General features: G+C 38.1%; 1 protein-coding gene across 1 annotated transcript in view; it reads left to right on the top strand.

Moving 5' to 3' along the window:
- Positions 1-13,822, top strand: part of ITGBL1 (integrin subunit beta like 1) — a 209,698-nt gene extending 195,876 nt beyond the window's left edge. The window contains exons 9-11 of the mRNA XM_080660967.1: positions 4,406-4,552; positions 11,079-11,192; positions 12,176-13,822. Coding sequence (XP_080517093.1) covers positions 4,406-4,552; positions 11,079-11,192; positions 12,176-12,267 — 353 coding nt within the window. The 3' untranslated portion in view covers positions 12,268-13,822. The remainder of the gene's footprint in view (positions 1-4,405; positions 4,553-11,078; positions 11,193-12,175) is intronic.
- Positions 13,823-14,726: the final 904 nt, after the last annotated feature.

Raw genomic sequence — 14,726 nt, 5'->3', positions numbered from 1 at the left:
TGCCACCATCCTATTTTAAGCCTCCATCACCTTTTTCTTGGACTATTGCAATACTCTCCCACTTTCCCCATATTCACTTCTTCCCAACACACCTTAATTTTTCACACTTATCTGTCAAAATAAATGTACAAATTGTAAATTATATCACATCACTCTTGCTTAACACTCTTCTATAATTTCCTATTTCTATTGGAATAAAATTTAAACTCCTTACCAAAAATAAACAGTTTGGTATGCTCTCATTCCTGAATATTTCTCCAACTTTATTATTTATTCAATTTTTCTTACTCATTATTCTTCAAACACATTGGCCTTTTTCACTGCCTAAAACATGCCAAGTTCTTTCTTATTCCAAGAAATTTTCATTAGCTTTCCTAAAATATTGCCCCTCTGGCTGCTTCTCATCCCTTGGGTATCACGGAGCCTTCCCTGACAAGGCCAGTAAACAGCATTCTCACTATTGAATATACTAACATTCTCTCTAATGGTTCCATAGCTCAAGTGCATTTGTTCATGCGTTACTTGTTTTCTCCCCTTGTGCACTGAAAACACTATAACGGTAGGTCTATTATGATGCCTGGTGCACTACAAATAGCTCTTGAATCGTATGACTAAAATTATTAAAGTTTATAAAGAAGATATTATTGAAAGCATTTAATGTGTTTTTAACTAAAGGGAAGTTATGTAAATGGTGAATCAAAACATATAAATACCAATGCATTTTGACTATTGTCTAAGCTAGATGCCAACCTAATGCTATAGAAAGATGTGATAAATGAACTAGTAAATAAAAACTAATCACCTATCCTTACATTGAGTTATTCTCAGTGATATTCTAAGTCAAAGGCCGAATGCCTTTCTCTGCAATAGAGACTTAATTATTCTAATTATGCCAAATTGATTATAATTCTTACTAACCTGAGTCAGTAGGAAACATAGACATTTAAAAAGTCCATAGCTCAATGGGTTTGGTATTAGATGCTCTCTATTGCTTTCTTACTTATTGCGTATACCAGATTATCTACCCACAAAGATGGATACCTTTTTCTGAACTTCTTAAGTAGACCTCACTTTAAGTGAACTTTCGTTTTATTGGAGAAGTCAAGATACCATCAATTTAATAACTATTGATTGATTGTGTAGCTCTTATGGGACACCAATTCTCTAACTTCACTCCACTTTACATAATGTAGAAACAAAGTAGTCATCCACGAACTGTTCATTGGTCTTGAAACACAGTTCTTTAACCAGATGACCTGTAAACATGTCCTGGATTCAGTTTACAGTTCTCAGTTGTGATTAATTTTGTAAATGAGGAGGTATTGTTTTAAAAATAATCTCAATCTAAAAGTCTTTTGAGGATCTGCTATGATTAAGGCAGTGTGCTTGGCACTCTGAAGGCTACAGTGATGATCAGAAGTGATTCATACTCTCAAGGAATTCACAGTCAAGGAAAAGGTTTATTTAATAAATAACTACATACTACAAGGTGGAAGACAACCAGTTCCACCAGAGAGGTGAGAAATAAGGTGGTGCAGAAATTCAAATGATAAGATGAATTTCCCTTGGGAGTATTAGGAAAGTCTTCACAGAGGTTTGAAAATTAAGTAGGACCTGGATGTGTGAAGTAGGGAGACAGAAGGACAGCATTTTTTTTTTTTTATCAAAACAAAAGTATGAAGTCAGAAAAGTGCAGGGAATGCATTGAGAAGAAGGAGTAGGTCAACTTGGTAAGATCAAGAGGTATATGGAAGGGGAGAAGAAGAGAGATTATAAGGTTGGAAAAGTAGCTTGGCACTCTATTTCAGGAACCTAAAACTTAAGTAGGTGAACTTCATTTCATAAACATTGGGGAGTCATACAGCACTAGATATGAAGATTGTGATGTGAGTAAGTGGTGTAATAGGAAGCTGTGAGCAGGAATATTGGAGAAGACATGACAGGAAGGTTTCTCAAAGGTTGATGATGGTGATATGAGTGGATATGTTGGAGTTAGTTTCAACAGAACCTGGCAACTCTTTAGATGAGGCGAGTAACAGGGACTCAAATGTGGTTCAAAACATTTCAAACTGGTTGACTGAAAGGAAAGTTATATCATTAAAATAAATGGACAATACAGAAGAACAGCTTTTAGAAAGAAAATTTTATATGCAGGTTGAGAAGTATCAATTTTGTATGCTGGTAGAACACAAAGTATGGAATCACAGGTGTGGTACAGTCCTGCGATCACTGATTGAGGTTATCAGAAATCCTGTGAGGTGATGAATTATTCAAAGGAGAAATTATAGAGAGATAAAAGATCATTGATGATAGACAATCAGGATGCCTACATTAATTGGGTCAGGAAAAAAGTAGAAGAATAAATAAACGATGGAGGAGTGTTGAAAGGATAAGGAGAGTCTAATGTCATGAAAACCAATACAGGAAACACTTTTCAAGAAGAAAGAGCCTATGAATATCAAAGTATGCCTTCTAATTATGTAGCAGCTAAAAAAGATAGCAATTAAGAAAAGGTTTCTAGTTATCTCAAATTAATAATCATCATTCATTTTCCAAAATGAAATATAGAAGCAATGTGAACCAATGGAAAAAGAGTGGACATTGAAATGAGAGAAATTGGCATCAAGGTCTGATTCTGTGTGGTTGAGCCATGTGCTTTGGGGTAAAATTGCTTTGTTTCTCTAGATCTTAATTTCTTGACTATAAAATGGGGATGATACCCGAATCAAAGGGCTGTGAGATTAAATTTAGTAAATCAATATATGGATAAGAAGAGGCTGTTGGAAATAGGTATGTTAATTCAGGTCTCTTTTGTTTGCCTCCCATTTGCTTTCCATGAACTTGCAGATGATCCTGTGTTATGGAAAAACTTACCTGAGTTTGTGGGAGTTTAGGTTAAATTAATCATGACCACAAATTGCAAAATATTCAGCCTTGGCCCCTAATCCCTCCTGTGCAAAGCTGAATATAGGAGGAAGCAGATGGAATAGGTTTACTCTAAAGGTCCTGCCACTGCAAATGTTCAAGACAGAATGGTGTCGACAGGTTCAGAGGGCTGAACAGTTGGAATGACAACAACTGTGTCCTTGATGCTTGCTTTTGCATACCCTGGTGCTTAGCAAAATGCTCTGCTCATAACAGAGACTCGGTAAGACTCAAAGCAGCCAAACAAATAGCTGTTTTGTTTGTCCTGTTTGGAGAGATTTGGCTCTAGTGCAGTGGTTCTCAACCTTTCTAATGCCGCGACCCTTTAATACAGTTCCTCATGTTGTGGTGACCCCCAACCATAAAATTATTTTCGTTGCTACTTCATAACTGTAATTTTGCTACTGTTAATGAATCGTAATGAAAATATCTGTGTTTTCCGATGGTCTAGGCTCTACAGCAGTGGTTCTCAACCTGTGGGTCACGCTAGCAGGGTCGCCTAAGACCATCGGAAAACACAGATATTTACATTACGATTCATAACAGTAGCAAAATTACAGTTATGAAGTAGCAACGAAAATAATTTTATGGTTGGGGGTCACAACATGAGGAACTGTATTAAAGGGTCGCGGCATTAGAAAGGTTGAGAACCACTGCTTTAAGGTAATACACATCTTAAAAAAGGATTTAAAAAAGGATAAAGCATTGATTGGAAACAAGAAACATTTTAGGAAGATGGTACAATCTAATGAGGTATTGGTGGCAAGCAACTAGACAGATGTGTATGCCAATGAATACTTGCCACAAGTACAATGTTGTATATATTGCCAAAAGATAAACAGCCCCCAAAACAGGAGTCAATAATGGAAACAAAAGGAAAAGAAAGCTGGAGACATGAATCAAAGCCTCATGCTGTTTCTAACTTGTAGACAACAATAGAGAGACATGGTTACTTACACTTAGATCTGTTCTTATTAATAAGCAGAGAGGCACAAAGATAAAGAAATATAATAACAGCTGCCATTCATTTCTTATGGAAATTAATCTTTTATTTTTATTAGTAAACAGGATTGTAATCAATAAATGCGGCACCAACGGTCACGTGACTAGCCTTGCCGGTTGGTCTGGGTATCATGGTGTGCACAGTGAGGAAAAGCACCGAGACTCCGTACTGCTAAAAATGCAAATGACGTATTTTGTATCAAGAAAAGATAGTAAAATTCCATGTCAAATTGTTTCAAGGTTTCTTTCTCTCTTGAGTCCATCTCCTTTGCTGCATTCAAATGTGCTATGTAGAGCTGGAACTTCCTTGTGAAGTTCTTTTCAGCAGTCACACGCCCAATGACTATGCATAAAGGGAAAGTGTGCTTGCTAGACAGGAAACGAGAACCTGTGGTTTACCTATTTCTTCCTTAAACACTGCAATCAGCCAGATATTTACCGTCTCCTTCTCTCTCCCCGCCCTGTGGTTGCTTCGCAGGCCACGGCACGTGTTCCTGTGGCCGCTGCGTGTGTGAGAGAGGATGGTTCGGAAGGCTCTGCCAACATCCCAGGAAGTGCAACATGACGGAGGAACTGAGCAAGAGTCTGTGTGAGTCAGCAGATGGCATACTGTGCTCCGGAAAGGGTGAGTGTCTCCGCCGGAGCTTGGCCTGGATCCCTGCTGGGACACATGGCTCTTACAGCAGCCCATAGCAAACATCTCTTTCAGACCGCACGTTGCGTGAATGAAAATCACTCCGTCCTCTGCTTGTACCAGACCTTATTAAATTTGAAAGTGAACCACGTGAAGTTTAGTATCCAAGAAAATGCAATGCATGAGATGGGTTGCATGTGAAAAGATCCTCAGCCACTTGTATACAACTTGATTGTGAAAGAAATGCAATTAATAATTGTATAAAGAAGAAAGAACAATAAGATATGCTGGGACCTGAATGGGCCCCAAAAGGCAAAGGTATAATCATTGAGTTCACCTGTGAAATAGCAGAACCCAGGACGGATCTGCATAAAACGCTCTGGAAGCTCATGGGATTCTCACTAAACGTTAGTGAGCTGCCCCTCCTGGAACTGAATGTCATTCTCCAGCTCTCCTCTTCAGCTCAGTTACCTCCTTGAAGAACAAACCACCTCCCTTTTCAGACTTTTATAGCTGAAGCTACATCTACCCTCCAACACCTACCCTGGGTCAGGAGTGCAGGTAAATGTATTTCTGAAGAAAACACAGTGAAGCAAAGTCAGTCTGCTGCGGAGGTCTCAGCAGAACTCGCCTCTGGGATGTGCCCCTCAACAGTGGCTGTCACTTACCGATTATCACCAAGGCCAATGCTCTCCGGATGAAAGAGGCCTCTTGACCTAATTGCAAAAAATAAAATCAGATGGATGCCGTGACCACATTTGGTGCCAGGAGGAAGGCTGAAAATGGATACAAACATGCTCATTTTAATAGACGAGCATGTCCTTGGTTTCCAGGAATTCTGTGTTTGAGACTGGTGTTTACAGAGTTCTGGCAAGGAGGCCTTGCCTTCCACCTAATGCAATTACAGCAGCCAAGCAGCACTTAAATGCATTTAAAGCAATCACTTTGTTCCCCATTTGTGCTCGTATGGTATTCATTCTAATTCCAAGTCCTAATCAAATCTCTCAGCATTTTAGTTCTCAGGGGCCCTCAGGTCCTGGATACACTTGCTTTAGGTGCAAGGAGTTCTGTTGGCCCTGGCAGGTTTGCCTCCGTTGGGTGGGCATCCTCTTGTGCACCGAAAGGTTGCCAGTTTGATTCCCAATCGGGGCACATGCCGGGTTTTGCTTTCTCTCTCTAAAATTCAATTTAAAACCTTTTTAAAAAGAAAACAGAAGCTCTGTTGGTAGAAGGAAGGAAAGGTTAAAAGGAAGAGACAGAGGGAAGAAATTGCCTAGGAAGAGATTACAAAGATAACAGTAAAGGTGGTAGGAATAGAGATTACAAAGATAACAGTAAAGGTGGTAGGAATAGAATTAACTATCAAGGTGGAAACTGGGTGGAGGGGATGGAGGAGAAATGTTATTAGGTCAGAAGGGAGTGTCCTATGTATAAAAAAGTACTAAGAATGATTAATTTGTTTGAATTAGAGTTATTTTTCCCCCTGAGTATAGCTTCAAGCACAGAGCCCTAGCGCTTTAGATACTTTTGTTGTTGTTGGTTTTCATGAAGGCATTATCCTTGGAATAAGGCTATTAGCTTTTCTGAGAAACTCTACTGAATGAAACTTTTGTATTAGAACATTGGTGTGCTTGTTTATTTTAAAAATCAGCCATTGTGTGTGTGTGTGTGTGTGTGTGTGTGTGTGTGTGTGTTTCCTAGACACTATAAAATCACTAACATTGTTCATAAGTGGGTCTTTGCTAGTCATGTCCAATTGCAGGTACAGGAAGAGAACACACACACACAGCCGTGCTCACCTGTGTGGTGAATATCATTCTGTCATTTCCTAGCTGAATTTCATGCAAAGAAGAGGAGTAGTTTGTTTTCAAGAAATAAACATTTCATTAAAGTCATTACATTCTGAGGAGAGATTTTCAGCATCATAAATATAGAAAAGGCCCCCCCCCAAAAGGGGGTGAACTCAAAGGCATTTCCCTCAAAACAAAACAAGAAAATCTCTCTAGTTAATGCCTTTTTCAAATTGTTTGCTTTAGGTGATGGAATTATATCTACAGATCAATGAAGGGTTGAAAGCGTATATTATAAACTGTTTGTTTATCCATCAATGGAGAGAGTTCTTCAAAAGGAAACTGGCTGTAAAAGCTGCCTCAAGGCTGCGTGCTTTGAAGCTGGCACTAGAGAGCATGGTGGGCACTGTGTTTGAAGCTGCTGGCTGCAGGCTCCTTTCTTCCCACTTATTCTGGAGACATCAGTGCTGGATTCTAGAAGTACAGGATTAAAACTGGGACCATGGGACTGTGCTCTCCCGGAGGCACAGAGACCAGTGGGGATGCAGCTGTTATTTCTGTCTCCTTAGAGGGTACCATACACCCCTCACCTCAAGAACCACAGAAAGAGCCTTTGCTGGTTTGGCTCAGTGGATAGAGCATTGACCCTTATACTGAAGGGTCCCGAGTGCAATTCCAGTCAAGGGCATGTACCTTGGTTGCAGGCTCGAAACCCAGCCCCAGTAGGGTGGGGCACCTGTGGGAGGCAACCAGTTGATGTATCTCTTTCACATCAAAGCTTTTCTCTCTCTCTCCCTCTCCCTTCCACTCTCTTTAAAAATCAAACCTCATGTGAGAATTAACAGAACAAAACAAAAAAGGAACCACAAAAAGAGTAACTCATGAAATTGACAACAGGTTTTGACATGGTAGCAGAGAAACGTATTCCAAGTTATTTGACCGGGGCCGGGTATTTTTTAATAGGTTTCATGGACTTGCCAGAATTCCATATACTTTCCCTCAACATGGTAAATGAAAAGCCCTCACCTTACTCTTCACAATGGAAACTGGAGTGTTTTTCTTTCTCTGACTAGGGGACAGGGAGGAGCAGTGGGCCTGAGGTCACCGCCTGGTAGCCTGTCCCCAACTGTTTCCACCATGCGCTCCTCACGATCTGTGAATAAAGCCGTCACCTCAGGAGATGATGAAGAAATAGCGTTTTATTTCTTTACAAATTTATAGCCAAGACAATAAATCACTCCATAGAAAAATTTAAAACTAGATACATTGTTGTGACCTTCATAACAGATGGAGTTGTGAGTACAATAGTGAAAACTGCCTGCTGGGATGTTGGTTGCAGCATTTCGTCAGGCTTGATGAATGGAAAAGAAAGTCCACTTTTTAAATGGGGCAGCTAACAAGGGTGCTCGCCCTTATACTCAAGCTGTTTATGTGAATAACCAGAGAGCTGAGCTTAGAGCCAGGTTTAGCTCCCTTTGCAGAATCCATGCTGTAATTCGTTGGCTGTTTGTTTGCTTGAGTATTTATGTGTATCCAAGAGTACATAATCACCTTTCTAGGTCCAGGTCATCACCTCTAATATTCTTAAAGATGTTGTCTGACGATGGCTGTGATTGCAGGTCACTAAATGTCTCCTTAGAACTCTTACAATAACACTGTTGAGTCCCACATCATCCGAATAAGTCCATGGTACACCCACCCACTCACCTATCCCTCACCCTCACCCCATCCTGGCAGGTTCTCCATTCCTGAAAAGAGACAGGGTAAAAGTTAGGCTTCAAAAACCAGACTTGGACCAGTGTTTTAGTTGCCTCACCCAATATAACCATCAGTGGGAACACATAACTCATATTTTGAAACTATATGAAGGTTTTTCTTGTGAGAGGCATCACGGATAGGCAGATAGGTAGATAAAACAGTAGATGGAATCAGATTGAAATCTTTTTTGCCCCCATGGCCTTGGGCAATTCCATTATCCTCCCTGTATGTCCATTTTCTCATCTTTGAAGGCAGAAGAATTTCATTTCTTTCCCCTTCTTAAGTTCTAAGGATGCTCTGAAGACAAATGAGAAAATGTGGCTGAATCTCCAAAGGAATGGAAGCCACTAAAAAAGCAGAAGGGGATGGAAGCATTCTTAAGGGTCCTCACACTGAGGAAAAAAATAAATAGATTAGTGGAGTCGTGGTCATGAATTTACCACCCTAGAGTTCCTGCCAAGATGGACCAGCTTCTCCCTACGCTGGACCGAGTCTCACGGGCGCGAGTGGGTGCCGGTCCAGCTGAGCTGAGTAATCGGTCACCTCCTGGCAGCCATGTGGCTTATATTTGTCTGACAGAATCCTTTTCCTAGGATTTTCCCTTTCCAGGGTAGGGCAATTTGACCCCTGCTTATTGATGAAAACAGCCAGGTCGCTCTATAACAAAGGTGCTATAAAACATCCTAATAACGACCACGCAATGTTGTTATTACATGCTATGCTACTCCTAGTTTCACAAGCAGTAGAAGAATTTCCTACCTCTGAGATGCACTGAGAATTCACAAACAGGAAAGAACAACCCAGCTGGGGAAAACGCTGATGAGAGAAGCTAGTTTTTCATAGCACATACAAAAATCAATCCCCATTTTTCACTCTAAGTATTTCAGTGACTAGCAGACTTCTGGAAATGCAGTGTACTTGTCAAATGGTCTACCAATGCATACCACATTCACTTTAGCTGAGCTGACCAGTTTTAGGAAAATACTATACAATGGCTTGAAGCTAAGCATTGAAAGTGAGAACAGTGATCAGAATAGTTCTAGAGCCAGGGGACAAGTTTAAAGATGAAATGTGATTTTTTTTCCCATGAGTTGTGGCAAAAAAAATTATATCCTAGGTGTAATAAATATCATGGACCTATAAAGTCATTTACATCTCCATCTGTTGTAGAAACAAGTTTGGAATATAAAGGGGATAGTATTTTAGAAACAATTAAAAACCGTGGAATTCTTCAAATAATCTTCCTCCACTCATAAAGCGCTAAATGTGATACCTTCTGAAGATATGTTAATGAAGTCATTAAAATGCTCCAAGTTTTCCAATATTGCTCTATCCATTTGCAAAATGCACAGTTGACTATTGAACATTTCTGTGCCTAGAGATTTGACAGAAAGTCTTTAAAATTAGAATAAATAAATTTATAAATAAAGAAACACTCTACCTGGGTGAGACTACCAACTCTCACAGACTGGCCTGGGAGGCCCAGTTATAGGCCCTAAGCAACCAGTAGGGTACTGATCACTCATTAGAACTGAAAGTTGTCTATTTTGCAACCTAGCCCCTCAGTAAAACAAGTAAATGGAACCATGCTGAGGTTAAGTAAGAAGTTAATAAATGTAAACACAGTTCTCAGCATGTAACTAATTCTGGCTGCTCCCTTACCCTGAGAAGTGTGACAAGGAATATCAAAAGTTTAATTTGGCCATTGGGGATTCTTGCAGCTAAAATGTATATACGAGTTTCCATAATATAAAATAGCATGGGGTGCTTAATGCCTGGGACACCTTTATGTGCATCCTTTCATGATAGCAGTAATGCATAAAAGTTTCTTTTGCTAACCATTTTTTAATTGCAATGTTTCATAGAGACACTAATGATTGATTTCTGCCCCCTCCCAGTATATTTTGAATTTACCAAGTCTGTTATTTTCTTGAATATGTCAAAATAATTTTTCTACTTCACAGTCTTTTAAGGTGATAGGCATCTTTGGTAAAAGGAAATCACATGTAGAAAGAACAATCAATCCAAGGAAATAGAAGGAAGAGGAAGGCTATTCTATGTGTTATTTTAAACTTGAAAACTTCCTTTACTGCTATTGTAGAAGTAATTTTGCCCTGTGAAGATGTTTAGGCTGAGATAAATTTCTCCTCTCTCTGACACCATTTAATTCATATATTTTTTTTTCTAAATGTGCCATTAATAAAAGCTTTTCTCAGCAAGCCAAAATATCTTTAATAACCAAAAAGGAAGTTTTTAATTAGGTAGGAAGTAAAAAGAGAGGAAATGAGTGAAGTAATGGAAAAGGTGGTTGGATCAAGAGCCTCATAAAAGACGGACATTTGAGGGAGGGATTAGAGCTCTCCTGGATTGTGGCAGGAAATCCCAAGGGTGAAATTGGATAAGTTAAATATACATGAGTGATTGTATGTGTATTTTTAGCACTTTAATGAGCCACCCAGTAGGCAGGTGAGTCCTTACTTTAAGAAAATCATGTAAACAAAAATCCAAAATTATAAGCACAATAAATTTAGTAGTTGTTTTAAGTATAAATTGCACCCTCGTTTAATAGAACTTACTATTCAATTCCTTTAAAAGACAGACACTTTGAAAACATGATTTAATTCAGAAAAACAAATTTTAAAAACACATATATTTTGAACACCTTTTTGGAAGGCCAACTATAAAAATCAGCCACATTCCGCCCTCATTGACATTTCAACCAGACTGAGCCATGGAACATTTGCTCAAGGCTAATTGCAACTGTCTAGATCCATAATGAAGCCTTTCAGGATAACCTTTATGAATTACAGTAAGTAAATCTCCCTTTTGAGCAACTGCCTATTCCATAAACTTTTACCTTTGGAAGGTAGGTTATTAGAAGCCGATTGCCAGTACATTGATGGTATTCTACTCTAGATGGAAACCTTTAATTGTGTGGTAACAATCAATAATACCCTTTGTGATTTCAGGTTCTTGTCACTGTGGAAAGTGCATTTGTTCTGCTGAAGAATGGTACATTTCAGGGGAATTCTGCGACTGTGATGACAGGGACTGCGACAAACATGATGGTCTCATTTGCACAGGTGCAGTACTGACCCACTCTAATTGATCTATGCCACATTTTGCAATAAAGGTGAATGACACTCATCACATTTTGCTGTGGATCACTGGGCACGAGAGCTTTCATGTACATAAAGGGAGGTGGGCATTTCAGAATAAGCACTATCATTATTCCCAGGCATAAAAGAATGCACCCAAATTATATGATTTGGAGGAAAATTCCATATAAAGTAACTTCCCCCAATTTACACATATGCAGTTTTACATATTTCAAAAAGAAAATAATTCTCTTGACAACTATTTCACTTTTAGCATGGTGTAGGGACTAGAATATATTTTAAACAGGACCCAGGCACCAAAGCTGTTTGATGTGTTAGTTTGTTTTTAGGGAATGGAATATGTGCGTGTTGGGGGAATGGGAATATGAAAACAACTTAGGAATATAATAGATATGCTATCTTGAGTTTCTGAGTCCTAATAATTGGTAATAAAATATTTTCTTAAACAATGTATAGGGGAAATAGAGGCATATATTTATTCTCCTTGTTTTTAACTAAAGGTACAAGATGAGTATGTGTGTGTCATTAAGTTAGACATTCACGTTCTGCCCACTCCTACTACACAAGGCTCCTATTCTAGCTAATTATTCAACCTACTACATTATATGTCAAGGATCTGTATGTTCTTTAGCATTTATTGTTACACATAACCTGCTCTCTATAGAAAAACAAAATTATACATGGAAGCCCAGCTGGAGTGATACTGATGGTCATCATTAGATCGATACTAACTGGATGGTAGCACTAAGTAGGTGCCATTAATTGTTTAAAAGGTCAGATTTCCTACAGCTGCTTAATAAGATAATAATAAGATGGCTGCACAATAAGAAAGTTTTCAGAGGATGAATGAAATTGCTTTGATTATGAACAGTTATGTTTTATAATAACATATATTAGCTTGGTATATTTCAATCGTAATAATGAACCTCCTGTGTATTTTACTGCAGGGAATGGAATATGTAGCTGTGGAAACTGTGAGTGCTGGGACGGATGGAATGGAAACGCATGTGAAATCTGGCTTGGCACAGAATACCCTTAACAATGAGAGAGGACTGGGTTCTTATTTGTCTAGGCCATTAGAAATATAAATGCAGAGGAAACCATGTATAATCCCCACAAGGACAGGTCCAACAGACTGTTGTATGTTTTCTATTTCTGAAAGCCTGAATGAAATCTGGATACCCATTAAAAATGAGTTAAGCAAACTCAGATGTAAATAACACCAGAAATTTTCTCCTACAATTTACATCAGTGGTTCTCGACAAGGATGACTTTGCCACCCAGAAAACATCTGGCAATGTCTACAGGCAATTTTGATTGTCACACTGGGTGAGGATGGAGGATGCTCTTCAGGCATCTAGTGGGTAGAGGCCAGGGATACTGCTAAACACCCAACAGTGCACAGGACAGCCCCCACAAAGAATTTTCTGACTTCAAATGTCATTAGTTGCAGAGTTGAGAAAAGCTGAATTACATGGTTGTTAAAAATGTACATCCCTACACAGGAAAGGCCATTTTAGACTCTAAGGAAAACAGCCTTACATAAATCCATTGATCATATGTTGCCAGGATCCCCCATCACTCAGTGTTTCCGTATGGAAATGAAGACAAACACACTTGAAGTACAATGTTGAATTGGGGTGGGGGTGGGGGGCAGAGGCCAGATCAACAATGCTTTTAGTCATTAAGACATTTTCTCTAGTCTCACTCTAAACTCACAAAAGAAGTTCTCTTAAGATGAAAGAAGAAATTATGGAAAAATGTACAATTTAATATTTTTAATAAATAGTGACATAAGTTGTTTACACTGTGTCAATATGTATTTTACCAACTGATGACTGACTAACAAAAGAATGAATTGTTGTTCAAGAGCATCCATTTTTCTGTCACTAGAGCATGTTTTAAACTGGACATTAGTTACATGTACAAGGAATCTGATTTTTCCCTAGAAGTTACTCCATAGTTAACTTGCCTTTCAAAAAGACAATATCTAGTTAGGTCTATGATTGACTGAAATATGCATTCATTTCTCTTAAAAGACTCTATTATTTCTAAGGATACATTTCTCACTGGAAAAGTAGGACCATACATGGAAGTCAAGAAGAGACATTACAATAAAATGGTACCAGTCCCACAAGCTCAGAGGATAAAAAGAAAAATCTAGAAATGGCTTAAATAGAAGTTACAAATATTCACTCAATGATAGGAACAAATGTTTATTTTCATAATGGTGAAATTTCGCTCTGTATGAAATTCACATCAAATTATGAAAATGTACAATAACTTGGACTTCCCTTACATATTTGCAATCAAGTCTACTTATACGCATTAGTTAGGCAACCTTTAATTATTTAGAGCTAAAAAAGACCCACTTTTTATTTAATGTGGATTATATTTTGTAAAATCCTGCAATAATGTAATAAAATGATTTTCTTATTGTTTAAGATGAAAAATTTTGCTTGGACATTTTATTTAATGATGTAAATATTCTACACTCATGGCTTGGACTTTATAAGTCAAACCACCAAAAGTGAAGAAAATGTGTGCCTGCAGAGTTACTTAAAATTTACAATAAAAGTGATTAAAGAGAAATTTAATTGATGCTGATTTTTAGAATACTGATAGTGTTCTCCAACTTTAACAGATTTATAAAATTGTTATATCTGTCCTGAGATTAAGGAGTGCAACTATATCAGCTGTATCTCGATTGTTCAGTGCATCAATTGAAATATCAGTTTTGTAAATGAGGGAAATGTAAGCAGCTAAGAAATTATATATACATATATGTGTGTAATATCCTTTCCTCTTCTCTATCTAAACATTGTAAGCCTCAAACAAACCTATTTTAACTGTTCAGTAGCAATTTCAATATTTCAATGATGATTGATTTGGTGATGGACACATGGGAATTCACTACATTATCATAGTACAGTGACATCCAGATTCCTTACTGCAGAGCTCTGCTTTCCATGGAAAGGACCAGATAGTAAACATTGTAGACTTTGTGGGCCACATACATCTCTTTTGCATATAGTCCTTTGTTTGTGTTTAAAACTGTATAAAGAAAAAAAAACTCATTCTGAGCTCCTGGGCCATACAAAAGCCAATTGCAAGCTGGGTTTGGCTCATAGCTGAGGAATAAATGACCAACCTGTGCTTTGATGGAACTGCCATTAATTTCCTGTTTCCTCACATAACCCCAGGTGTGTCTTATTTTTCTTGTAATTATCTATATTTGTTATCCCTTTTCATTAACAACTATGGCAAAAGTGTTTCTCTTTTTAAAATTTAATAAAAGAGTGCTCAGCCTTTATGTTTTTAAAGAAAAAGTTTAGGTATGGAGAAATGTTAATTATAAAGTTCAGAAAGGGATTTGTCCAAAATTTTTGACAATGAAAATATATTGCAGTCAGCTATATTCTGGGTTCATTTAGTTACAAATTATTGAACCAAAATTTTCATATTTCTCCTGTACGTGTATATGTGTGATGTTGACTC

Source organism: Plecotus auritus (assembly GCF_963455305.1).
Source record: "Plecotus auritus genome assembly, chromosome: 3".
Taxonomy (NCBI): domain Eukaryota; kingdom Metazoa; phylum Chordata; class Mammalia; order Chiroptera; family Vespertilionidae; genus Plecotus; species Plecotus auritus.
Note: the sequence above shows the minus strand (reverse complement) of the source record. Positions and strands in the feature narration are given on the sequence as shown.